The sequence below is a fragment of the Mustela lutreola genome, chromosome 1, assembly GCF_030435805.1.
Source record: "Mustela lutreola isolate mMusLut2 chromosome 1, mMusLut2.pri, whole genome shotgun sequence".
In the NCBI taxonomy this organism is placed as follows: domain Eukaryota; kingdom Metazoa; phylum Chordata; class Mammalia; order Carnivora; family Mustelidae; genus Mustela; species Mustela lutreola.
Window position 1 is genome coordinate 256,087,858 of NC_081290.1, and position 13,137 is coordinate 256,100,994.

The 13,137-nt window shown below is 32.7% G+C and overlaps 1 protein-coding gene across 1 annotated transcript in view; it reads right to left on the reverse strand.

Moving 5' to 3' along the window:
• Nucleotides 1-2,278: 2,278 nt before the first annotated feature.
• The window catches only part of KIF18A (kinesin family member 18A), an 80,921-nt gene continuing 70,062 nt past the window's right edge, over nt 2,279-13,137 (reverse strand). The window contains exons 14-17 of the mRNA XM_059138608.1: nt 12,168-12,609; nt 11,276-11,380; nt 5,683-5,792; nt 2,279-3,205 (exon numbers count right to left, since the gene is read on the reverse strand). Coding sequence (XP_058994591.1) covers nt 3,123-3,205; nt 5,683-5,792; nt 11,276-11,380; nt 12,168-12,609 — 740 coding nt within the window. The 3' untranslated portion in view covers nt 2,279-3,122. The remainder of the gene's footprint in view (nt 3,206-5,682; nt 5,793-11,275; nt 11,381-12,167; nt 12,610-13,137) is intronic.

The following is a 13,137-nucleotide window of genomic DNA, read 5'->3' on the forward strand; positions in this document are numbered from 1 at the left end:
ACCATACTCTGGACATGATGATATAAAAATAAGACTGTCTCAGAACCGGTGTTCAGTGTTAGTGAAAAGACATGGAACATCCTTGAGGTTCCTCTCCGATCAGTGATCTAATTTCCCACATAAAACTGATTAGTCGTGAGAGTAGTACTTAAGAAATTGACACGTAAGGGGTGGCTGAGTTGGATGAGCAACTGCCTTCAGCTTGGCTCATGATCCTGGAGTCCAGAGATCAAGTCCCACATCAGGCTCCCCACTCAGCAGGAGTCTGCTTCTCCCTCTGACCTTCCCCCTCTCATGTTCTCTCTCCCTCAAATAAATAAATAAATAAATAAAATCTTTAAAAAAAAGAGAGAGAAATTCACACTTAAAAATTTTACAAAGGTGCCCATGCTGCTTTCAAATGTGAGTAAAGAGCCAATTGCAAAACAGTATAAATAGTATGATACAATTTTTGTAAAAAAAAAAAAAAAAAAAACCAACCAAGTATACAAGTTGCTGTATGATTAAAATATGTCAGGTGTCAGGGCACCTAAATTATCAGCAGTGGTTACAAGAGGAATGACACTGGTGGAGAATAAGGAGGGAGCACATATTTACTGCTTATAGCTCTTGTCACTTTCTCAAACATTATTTTTTAATAAAAATATAAAATTTTAGTTAAAATCAATCTATGGTGTTAGAATAGTTAGAATCCTTCCCTTGGAAGGAAGAGGGAGTGGGACACAAGGGATGCTTCTGGGATACAGATAATTTTCTCTTCCTTGATTGGAGTTCTGCTTACATGGAGGGAAGTGCTCATTTGGTGAAAATTCACTAGCTACTTACTTATGCTTAGTCTACTTTTTACATGAATAAAGTTCACTTAAAAACGGTTTTATGGTGACTTACTGAATAGCATTGTTCTAGTTTAAATACGTATATTTTATCTTTATTCATATACTCAACAGTTTTATTTCCCCATCTTATTTCTTCCCCTTACTTTCTCCTTAACATGGATACATTACAAATGCATTATTATTACAGAAGGCAAAATGGCTAGCTTATAAAAATGGCATGCGAGAAAACCACTCACTCATACTCAGCCATAAAAAAGATCTTGCCATCGGGGCACCTGGGTGGCTCAGTGGGTTAAGCCACTGCCTTCGGCTCAGGTCATGATCTCAGGGTCCTGGGATCGAGTCCTGCATGGGGCTCTCTGCACAGCAGGGAGCCTGCTTCCCTCTCTCTCTCTCTGGCTGCCTCTCCGTCTACTTGTGATTTCTGTCAAATTAATAAATAAAATCTTTAAAAAAAAAAAAAAAAGATCTTGCCATCTCAACTCAGCATGGATGGACTTTGAGCGTATTATGGTAAGTGCAGTAAGTCAGACAAAGAAAAGTGAATATCATATGATTTTTGTTTATGTGGAATCTTAAGAACAAAATGAAGCAGAATCTTAAGAACAAACAAAGCAGAAACAGACCCTTAAATACAGAGAACAAACTGGTGGTTGACAGAGGGGAGGAGGGAGGAAGAAGGGGGAAAAAATCACTCACACCTTATGGTATGAGGCAGACCATGAGGTATGGTCACTGAATCTTGTTAGCCGGATTCATCAGTACCTGGTACAAGAATATCTTTTGAAACACATAATTTCCTAAAACAGATGGAAAGGAAAAACAGGTGAAAGTGTTAAATACGCAACACAGCTTATTTCCTAGGATTAAGAGCCATGGTTTTTCTCCCTCCCTGGTTTCCTCTTGTTTCATTTTTTCTTCTCTTCCCCTATGATCTTCTGCCTTCTTTCTTAAATTCCACAAACTGAGGGTTGCTGGAGGGGAGGGGAGTTGGGGGATGAGGTAACCAGCTGATAGACATTGGGGAGGGTATGTGTTGTTATGATCACTGTGTATTATGGAAGACTGATGAATCACAGACCTATACCCCTGAAACAAATAATATATTATATATTAATTGATTGAATTTATATTTAAAAAATAAAAAAAAACAAAAACAGACAACATTAAGCCAATGGCTTAATGACAAAGGGACCCCAAGGAAATTGTGTATGGTGGCTCTCCCTATGACAGATTCTGTGTGCACATCTGTAAACAAGGAACTACCAGACTTAGAAGGAACCTCAAAGACTGTTACTGCATCTCATAATCTCCCAACCAGATTTTAACTTGAGAGACATGACTAAATTAAAAGGCCTAAAATGTTCCAACTTTTTAGGTTGTTTCAGCTGTTTAGGTTGTTAAGTGGTTGTTTGCTTAAGTGGAATAGTTCCCAGGCCACATAAAATTCAAAGTACGTTTAATCAAATATTTATTGCATTCAGAAGAAGAACAGGTCAAATAAGGCAGGTGAACAATACGATCTCACTGCAGCTCTGTGTACTTCCTATAGGAGAAGGAATGATTAAAACTTTATCAGTAGGAATAAATGGATCATTTTCAGACTTGGTTCTGATCTAATCTGAAACACAAATCTATAAAATTCACATTTTATATAAAATAACAGTTGAAAGTATGGAAGGGGTACTAACAAGACAGAAAAGGAAACACTGTAAAATCTTTATCTTTAATATACTGAGTAGCAAGGAACAATATTAGTATTTTATTCATGAAGACTACTTAAATAATCTTTACAACTTTGTGGGCACATATATGTACATTTGTACATCAAAGTATTTTTGGAAAGTAAAATCCTATATATATATGATTAAAATAATGTGCGACCAAATATATCCTGGGCCATAATTTTATCACTTCTAAATTCTCTTTGTTTAAGAAAAAACCCAATAAGGATAATTTAACTCACTATTTTCTAAAATGTCCTAATCAATTTGTAGCATAGTAAAACTGACATCCCACTAAGCCTACTTACGGATTATAAAGGGTAACAAATATTTTAGTAACTTTATTAAAACATAAACTTTTCTGTTGAAATTTAATATTTGCTTAGAAGACAAAAGAATGAAACAAAGAATTTTATTTTCTGCTTGCTGAAGGTATTTGGGTAAACTTAGGTTTCAGATGGTCTTCTGTCAAACGTTTTAAATAAGTTTCTGAAAGGGCACTGGCAACAAATCCTTTTGAGAGGAGATTTGTCGATTCCTTTTTCCTTGATTTTGAAGTGACTTATCTTAGACTTCCTTTTGAAATACTTCTTCCAAATTTTCTAACCATGTTTGGCTTTATTTTATGGATGTTTCTTTTATAGTCTAGAGAAGAAATAAAAAGACATATAAATATGGTAAAAGTATTCGAAAAGAATTCTCAATATTCATTCAAGTTATAAAAATTTGTTAAAATTATATCCATAAGAAGAAAAATTTATTCTTGAAATTCATAGTTGTTAACGAACAGGATTTAAAATATAACACGAAACAAACATTAGTAACATTGGTTTAAAAGTAGAAATTCATTTCTCCATACTCCCTACTGAGTTTTTAGTGTGCACATGTTTACACCCCACCCCACCCTGGCAGGTATCAAATAACATCAATGAATAAACTATTACATTTAATTTTAGTTCCTTTGAACTAACGAAGACTATTCTACTAGCATTGTTCTCTTTCTTTGTTGCATCATCACTTTTTTCCTCATTTTACAGATTACTTCCCTAAGGCTTCTAAACTTCCATATTTTCCCTATTTTTAGGAGTATAATTTGCATCTAGTACTTCCTTAAGTGCTAATCCTTATTTCTTTTACTATTCTTCTTTCTTATTTCTTTTACTGCCACCTCTCAAATGTCCATTCCTCTGGTTCTTCTTCAGGCTTACAATGATTGTCTGCTCAATCAAGTGTTGTTAAAACAGGTGCCACTGACTTCTTTATAGCTCAGTTTTGTCTGTTATCCATTTTCTTGTCACATTAGGTTTTAGTTTCAGAGCCACATACTTTCTTGACAGTATTTTATTTCTCAGTAAATAGCAGTTACCTTCTTTCCCACTGATGTTCCTTTTTTGTTTGTTTGTTTGTACACTGTTAGCTGGAGAATTCAGCTGAACATATTCTAAGAAAAACAGTCTCAGTTTTCTCCTTTTTCTAGTAATTCCTCTTGCATATATAGGCATTTTCACTTGAATATCCTATTATACATAAACTGTTTCCTTCCCTTAAACTAATACCTCTTTCTAGGTGCTCTATTATCCTTAACAATACATAATCTTTTAAAGTAGCTTTAGCTCTTCTTTGTCCTTTGGCAAGCACTGCAGTTTAGTATCAACTCCTACTTCTTTCTATGTAGAATTATTTTATTCATCTCTCTTTATATATGAGATATTTGATGCACTTTACACCATTCTTAGAAAATACGCATGTTAGAAAAACCAAATCTCTATTTGAGAAGTATCACAAATTTATTATTTGGTTGTACAATTATGATTTAGTGGAGGATTTTTTTCAGGAGACCAATGGGGCAGTACATAGCCATACCAACTGCACATACACATTGTTAAAACATTACTAACTTTGGCGTGCTAAACAAAATAATCATAGTAAATTTTATGTTTCAGGACATTTTTATTTGATTTTTAAAATTTGCACAAAAGGCATTTCCACTGAACTTAAGGATGCCACTGGCTACCACAAGAAGTAAGGATTTATCAACCCAGTTCGGCAAAACTATTGAGAAATTTTATATTACTCTAATGAAAGAGCATTGGCAGAAAAAAATAGCAATAGCTTTTTTATGTTATTCTTAGAAACACTCATTAACTCATGAAACCCCTTTAAATTCCAATTGCTGTAATTACAATTTCCTTTAGGGAAGAAAACAAACTGGGTCTTAATGATCTTGCTATCTGTCACAGAAACTAGCACATATCAGTGCATAGTAAATAAATATTTCTTAAATGAAGTCTTAGGAATTATAGTGTCAGAGAGACAGAGGTCTGCACACCAAAGCCCAGAAACTGGTTTGTGCTATATACCTCTAACTTCACTAACGATGTGGTTTTGTTACTATAGATTCATGTCACCGCCATTTGCAATTGAGAGGATGTAGTCATCTCCATCAGCATCTTTTTCAACTTGATAATAGGAGTTACAATATGACTCTAACTAGGTACAGGCTGAAGCCTGGTCATAATTGTACAAATGAGTCAGAGGGCAAATTATTAAAAATAATAAGAGGAAAATTTCAAGTAGATAAAATTTATCTGTAAAACATAGGTATCATTAACCTATTAAATAATATATTTAGCTAATGATTTCAATTATTAAATTATTTATGAATTCTTCTGCAGTATGAGGCAATATGGACAACAAAAAGGATACAGAATGTAAAGTTACAAGTCGGGCTCCACCATGAACTATCTGTGTGATGATCTCAGGCATTTTCTATTTTGTGTCTTTTTTTAAAAGATTTTATTTATTTATTTGAGAGAGAGAGAGAGACAGTGAGACAGGGAACACAAGCAGGGGTAGTGGCAGAGGAGAACGAGGCCTCCCACTCCCAGGGCCCTGGGGCCACAACCCAGCGGAAAGCAGAATGTTTAACGACTGAGCCACCCAGGTGCCTGTCTATTTTGGGTCTTAACTCTTCTTATCTGTAACATGGATAATCACACTTAACATCTAATAAATGTGATGAAAGGATAAAAGGAGATTCTAATGAAAATACTGTAAGAAAAGTAGTATACATATGTTTGGTAATCATGTTATTAAATATCAAATTAAGAGCTGAGACATACCCATCGTTGGTCTATCTTCTTGTAAATCCTTTTCACTTGTATTATCTTGTCGAATGCGTTTGGCAAATCCAGAATTTACCTCGCCAGTTAATGAAGTATTTGATGCAGAACTGTAAGGAAAAACTTTTTATTTTAGTAAAAGATTTTTTGTAAATTCTTTTTTTCCCATTACTTGGTAAGTTTTAATACATATTCTATATGCAATAAAGATAAAAGAGAAAGTGAAATAATAAAATAAGTTACAAAATCCCATAAAAATAATTGGAGGTATTAAAATACAGTTTTGGAGCATAGGGAAATTTGTTTTGATTTTAATGATATTTATTCAAATTGGAGATTATGATGTAGCAATTCTGTAACAAAACATTTTCAGGGTGCTCTGCTAGAATATAAACTAATACTATTATCCAAAGCATAGAGATAAAAAGCATCTTGCAAGAGGTGAAAAACCCAAGTTCATATTATAAATTTGGAGTGAGAACCTTAATCTGGAGAATCTAAACAAGTGAGATTGTTTGAAAACCTTGTTTTCAAATCAAAGCATGGTAATAGGCTTAGACTCTTTCTCTGATTACTACAATTATAGAAAATGAAATGGAAAGAATGACCTATTTTCATGTTTTATCTTAAAAAAATTATATCAATCTCATATACTAAAGGGTCAAATTTCCAACTCAATTCCAGTTGACATATTACTACTAAACGCCTACTACTATGATCTCACGTTATAGGATATACTAATAAGTTAGGTAGTAATAAACCCTGTTCTGAAAACTTACATAATGAATATATGGTGGGGAGGGGGAAAAATAAGACAAATACACAAAATAATATAATGTAAAGTAAAACACAATGCTAAAGGTTTCAAACTATAGGTTCCTGATTCTAAAAGTAGAGAAACAAAAAAACCAAAAAAACAACTGAAAGATTTTGTGGATGAGATGCCTTTGATCTGGGCCCTGAAAAATAACAGTCCAATCCTTCTAAACCCAAAGAGGATCAAATTTTAACAGGTAGGGTTGGGAAGAATGAGCATCCCCTCTCCATACTGATTCAAATAACCTAATTTTTTTTTTTAATATAATTTTTTATTTTTTATAAACATATATTTTTATCCCCAGGGGTAAACCTGGTGATTCAAATAACCTAATTTTAAGGAGTTTCTGATTAAAAAAGAGATCATATACCATTTTACAGGTTAACACTGATTTGATTGTCAGTTGCATTAACACTTGGAGGGTTCCCTCTTATGGCAACAATTAGCTCTTATGGTAACCAACCACATGGTAAAGTGATGTGGGTGTGTTTGTGGAATACAGAGAAGATGAATTCGTTCTACCTTTATCCAAAGAGGTTGAAAATGACAATTTAATATGATAGCAAAAAAAAAAAAAAAAATAGGCATCAACACAATGAATGCTGGCAAAAATAATTCAATCTGTGTATTTCAACTTTTCTAGAGCCTGTAAGAAAAATGATTAGGTGTAACAAGCAGTAATTTTACCTACTCTGTTCAAGAATATAAATGATATCTACCTAAAATGGTAACAAAAAAGTACTCGTATTATGAAAGCAAGGAAACTCCGTTGTAGAAAATCTCTTTTCTTAAATGGTGCAAAACTAAGTTACAATGATTCTGTTTTGGATACTAAACACCCTTTTTGGATAACATATATACCAGCAAAGGCAAAAATTCTTTTTTGGTCATTTGGTGATTTTTCTTTAAGTATACAGATCATTGGGGTGCCTGGGTGGCTCAGTGGGTTAAAGCCTCTGCCTTCGGCTCAGGTCGTGATCCCAGGGTCCTGGGATTGAGCCCCACATCGGGCTCTCTGCTCAGCAGGCAGTTTGCTTCCTCCTCTCTCTCTGCCTGCCTCTCTGCCTACTTGTGATCTGTCAAATAAATAATAAATCTTAAAGACAACAGAGATCATTGTCATTAGTTAGTTTTGATAGGCATTAGTTTTCCCAACAATATATATTAAAATTATTTTTATTATTTTATGGAATGATTTTTCACTTTAGTTAGTTCTAGAACATCAGTGTTTACTAATAAATTGTTTTTTACTTGAAAGTTAGGCTTTTGAATAAATATATCTGAAAGAAACTTCATGTTTCTAGGAATGAAAACAAAGCCCATTAAAATAAATTGTATATTTATATATACATATGTAAAATACATGCAAACATTTTTTAGGATTTAGATAAGATAATCCACTGGTGAAATGTTTAACACTCATGTTATAAATTTATTTTAGATTTATGTTGGATCATAAAGTAAGACTTAAAATTGGTATGAGTGAAAATTCAAATTATGTTAAAGACTATATTAAGAAGAAATTTAAAGACTTCTCTACTTATGTGCCAAATTATATTTCTCTATTAACAAAAGTTAAAATTTAACCTTTTGTTCCCTTATATAAATTGTATGTTTTTGCTTAATTAACATTTGCATCTCATATTCTTTTAGTTGAGATAATTTCTAGTTGGAACCTTTAAATGTCTTTCAAAACAAACCAAAAATGTGTGACAAGTCTGAGACCCATTTCTGGGTGCTATGAAAGATTATGAAACAAACAGAAACCAACTAACTAAATATACAAAGCAAACAACCCCCCAAAACTTTGATTAATATAATTTCTAAATAAAATTTTACATACAGATATATTATATTTGGTAGGCTGATTTAGTTAAAATAGTGCATTACAGTGATATTAAATGAATAAAAATTATTAAAAATTTAATATTCTCAATTTAAGTAGTAACTAAAAAATTGAGTTCTGTAGGTTTTTAGAATACCCAGTGCTTTTGGATTCCAGATTTCTTTTCAGAGAGAAAAACTGATACAAACTAAATAAAATAATGATACACACGGAGACTTCCCTTCTAAAAAAAAAGTATTAGAATACACACACACACCCCTAAATATGTACATAAAGGTGCTAAGTGGAAAATACCAGAGTTTATTACTCTCAAACTCATGTAGGTTTAATTGGGGAAAAGGAAGATTAAAAAAAAATGTAATTATGTACACTTCTAGCATTAATCTCTTTTAACCTTAGTTAATGGCAGGATCTAATTATTGGTACCAGAGGGAATGTAATAGAGCAATTAATAGGCTGTGAGAAATCTTACTTTCTTTATATGTCCTTTAATATTATTTCACAATATTAGTTGCTCATGTGGAAGTTCTTTAATTCATCTAAAACCACTCTGAATATACAGTTTACATACCTAGACATTTCTTGAAAAATCATTTGATTTTTATAATGATTATGTGTACATTTTAAATTGCTCTTAGCTATAAGATTTTGCTACATCTTAGTTAACACAACAGAATTGTGAAGAACCAGAAAAGTCACCAACACTAATTAATGAAAGAATAACACAATCCACACAATGAAAATTAGTGTTAAGATGGTGACGGTTATTTATGGTCACTCATTAAGTGACTGATATCCATACATGAGCCAGACAAATTGCATCATTTAAATTTGTGCCATAGCAAAATATAGAATTTTAAATGTCATGGAATTAGTTAGAGGTATTCTGAAAAAATCAGTCTACTAATTTTAAATCTGCATTCCAAGACTCTGCTGTACTTTGGAGGAAAATGACAGATCCTAAATGCACCTGATAATACTCTATGTGGTACAAGTAGACTATTTGTAAATTTGTTTAGACTAGCCCAGATAGGAACAGGTTCATGGTGAAAAATAGGGAATTTATAGTAAGAGTTATTCTATCTTAGGATCTGGTACTCTGTGCCCCATAATTACATGTCAAAGAAAAAGAGTTAAAGCAAGTCAGAGCCATTTTACAATATAACCACTCACTATGTCTTGTCGTTGCATTCAGTGTTGTGGCATGCAAAGACTATATAATGGACTTCATATCATATAACTCACTATATTTAAGATTCTTCCTTGTCTTAGATTTTTAGCTGCTTTATTGTCATGTACCTAGGTATGTTTCTCTGTGTATTAATGTTGCTTGTAGTTTGCAGAACTTATCAAATCTGTGATTAGTTACCTTCTGTCAGCTTTGGAAAATTATTAGTCAGCCTCTCCTCAAACACTGTTTTCCCTCATTCTTTTTCTCATTCTTTCTGGGACTCAAAATATGTACATGCTAGACCTTCCTGGATCCCACATATCTTTTTTAACTCTTCTCCATATTTTATGTCTTATCCCTCTGTACATTGGTTTAGATATTTTTCTGTCAACCTATCTTCCAGTTCACTAAACTCTCTTCTGCTGTATCTAATCTATTAAATATTTATTTATTCTTAATTTCAGTAGATTCTAATTTTTTAGTTCTAGAATATTCATTTGATTCATTTTAATACAATTCAATTCTTTGGGAAATTGCCACTATTTTGTTGAACTTAATCACAGTTAAATTTTTAAAGTACCTACTTGATATTCTAACTATCTGAATCACTTATGGATATAGGTTTTTAGTCATTTGGTTCTGTCTACTGAAATACATGGTAATTTTTGCTTACTTGTTAAACATGTAAAAAGACCCCAAAACTGTAGATGTTCTAGTTGTTATATTTCTCCAGAAGTGATTTAATTTTCTTCTGGCTAGCAGGCAGAACAGAGATAGATCACCTTGATCCAAAAGCAACTGAGTTAATCTGAGGTCTTTTTCAGGCTTTCAAGAACTGGTTTATTTCCGGTTTGCCCTACTACTAGAGCACAGGCCTTCAAGGGTCTCAGATAAAATCCTGGGGGTTCAACAGCATCTCTTCTTCTCAATGATCCCTGGACAGTTTTTGTATCCTAGCCCCATGAGAATGTTAAAATTCTGATTAATATTTTAGCTTCTTACAGCTTTGTTTCTTGGCCTCTTATACCAGAGTTCAGAATGTGGCAAATATCTTAAGGACAAGAGCTATAGACAGAATTATTTTGTTTTCCCAACTCAGTGAGACTGCTGATAGCTGCAGGCTTCCATTTTGTGCTTGGGTTCTATACTTGATGCCATGAGTTGGCAAATACTAAATGGAAAAACGAGGCAAAGAAAGTTTGGCTCTCTACAGCTTGTCTTCCTTTCCTCTGGATCTTAGACCTTCAGGTCCTGGGCCTTGAAAGCAGCTGTTGGTTGTATTTATCACATTCTGTAACTGTTTCTGATAGGTGGTTTGGTCTCATATAATCTATATTGTCAAAGCCAGAAACATAAGTCTCTTCACTCATTACACTTTAGTCATATGTCAAAATCCATTAAAGTAAAACAATTTTAGGACTGAAGAAATTCATTAATGTACAAAAAGAAAAATACCAAATGAGTAAAAGTTGTCACCAGAAGAAAAGTTAAAATTAAATGACATTTTGGAAGCCAGAAGACTTTTCAATTTATTTTTAATAATCTGAGATAGAGAATACTTTTGGTAACTATCAAGTAAAATACTTGGACTTTATCAAGATTTCCCTTTGATAATAAAAATCTAGTGCTGCATTCAGAGCAATTAATTATATGTACATTTAAACATGAGTTCACAGTTTCATACAAGAAATAAAAAGGAGCTATAGGAAACAAATTGTAAAGATGATCTTATGTAAGCACTGTTTATGGTTAATTGTACCTTGTGAACTTTCGTTTCCTTTTGGCAGTAACAGTCATTGCCATGTAGGATGGTACTATGCTTGGTATAGGTAGAGGACGTTTAGTTGAGAATGAAGAGGCGAGCCTGTATATTAGATAATAAAAAATAAAAAGAGTAATTCTGATTTGTATTATGGAGAAAAAGGGGGCATACACTTTCATAATTAGAATACCACTTCATATGAATATATAAAGAAAAGTATTATTCTCGATCCCCTCTTACTCGCCCTGGGGTTTTCTTTTCTCCTTTTTATATCATAGAAAGAGTTGCTCTCAAAAGAGATTTCTGCATCCCAATAGCATAGAAAGGTGAACGTATCATTCTTCTCATATTTGGAATACCTGTTACTATACAGATGCTGTGTACAGGATATGAAAGGAGAAGTGAGACAAAATGAGAAGGATGTTTGCTTGGATGACATGTAGTCAACCATACCTTGGAAATATGATGATTCAGGGTATGTTGGGATTTGCTAAACGTCAATAAAAAAATGTGAGATTTCCTTTAGTGAACATATTAATAAACAATAATAAACATAGTAATACTCTGATGATGGCTTGTATCATCTAACTTTGGAGTATATAGAACAACTAAATATATCTTAAGGTTTCTTCTAGCCAACTGAGGGGTCAGTCAACTAAGATATCAAATTAAAGGCCTTAAAATACTGTGTTAGTGGATTAATATTTAGAAAGACAAGATTAAATGAAGGTAAAACACTGACTTTTGTAATCAAGATTGCATACTTAACCCATGAAACAGACCTTAAATATAACTAAAGAAGAAACAGGAAGCTATGGTTTAAAGGCTATGTAAATAACAAAACAAGAACAAAAACAAATGAATACTTGGCAAATACTCTTTTTTGTACCTTTGTAAAATGTTATCGTTTGACAGTGATTCTTTTTCAGGTAATTTACTCTTCAAGCTCCTGGTATCTTCACATATAGTAAATGTAGAGTCCAAATCTTCTTGTCTATATTCTTTTCTCCTGCTGAGAGGAGTATCTACTTCACATAACATTTTCAGAGAATTATCACTGTCTACACTTGAGCTGGTGGTCTGAAAACCTGTAGTATGTGATGATGGTTTTAATAAAGTCACTACAGATGAATTTTGAGATGTTTTTCTATAGTCTTCTGGTGTATACACAATAGGTTGAAGTTCTTTGCTGAGAGAATCATTGAGCTGCAAACTTTCAGACAGTGCAGACTTCTGCGGATGTTTTGCTTTCAGGGGAGAAGGCATGAGCTTTCTTCGGGTTCTTTTTTGTGGAGGAATTTTAAGTAGATTAGATTCGCCTGAAGATGTGCCTATTCAATAAAATTAAAAAGAATCTCAATAATGACACCTAGTTTTCCAATAACCCTATGAGGTAAACAACAATAACAACAACAACAACAACAACAACAACAACAATAAATAATAATAAATAATAAAGTACATTTTCTGTCAACTGATGAAAATTTAAAAGAAAGCTGGAAAGAAAAACAAAAACATAGATTATTGATAATAATTTCAAATAACATTAATGAGCTCATTATGAAGATATTCTAGAACAGAAATAATAAATGGCTAATATCAATACTAATTTGTAGATATAGCAAAATTGAGGTTAGGGTAATCATGAAAACAATTTTCCAACAAATTCTAACAAAATTCATAAGCAATTTCTTCCAAGCTTTTATGTTTTAGATTTCAGATAAGAAAAAAGTATTCAACAACCATAGGAGCAGAGATTAGTAACTTATTCTATTAAAAACATCACCAGTTATTTGTTAATTGAGTGGAAGTCTAGTCTAAATTAACAGGAAAGCCAATGACCAATAAAATTCTATGTG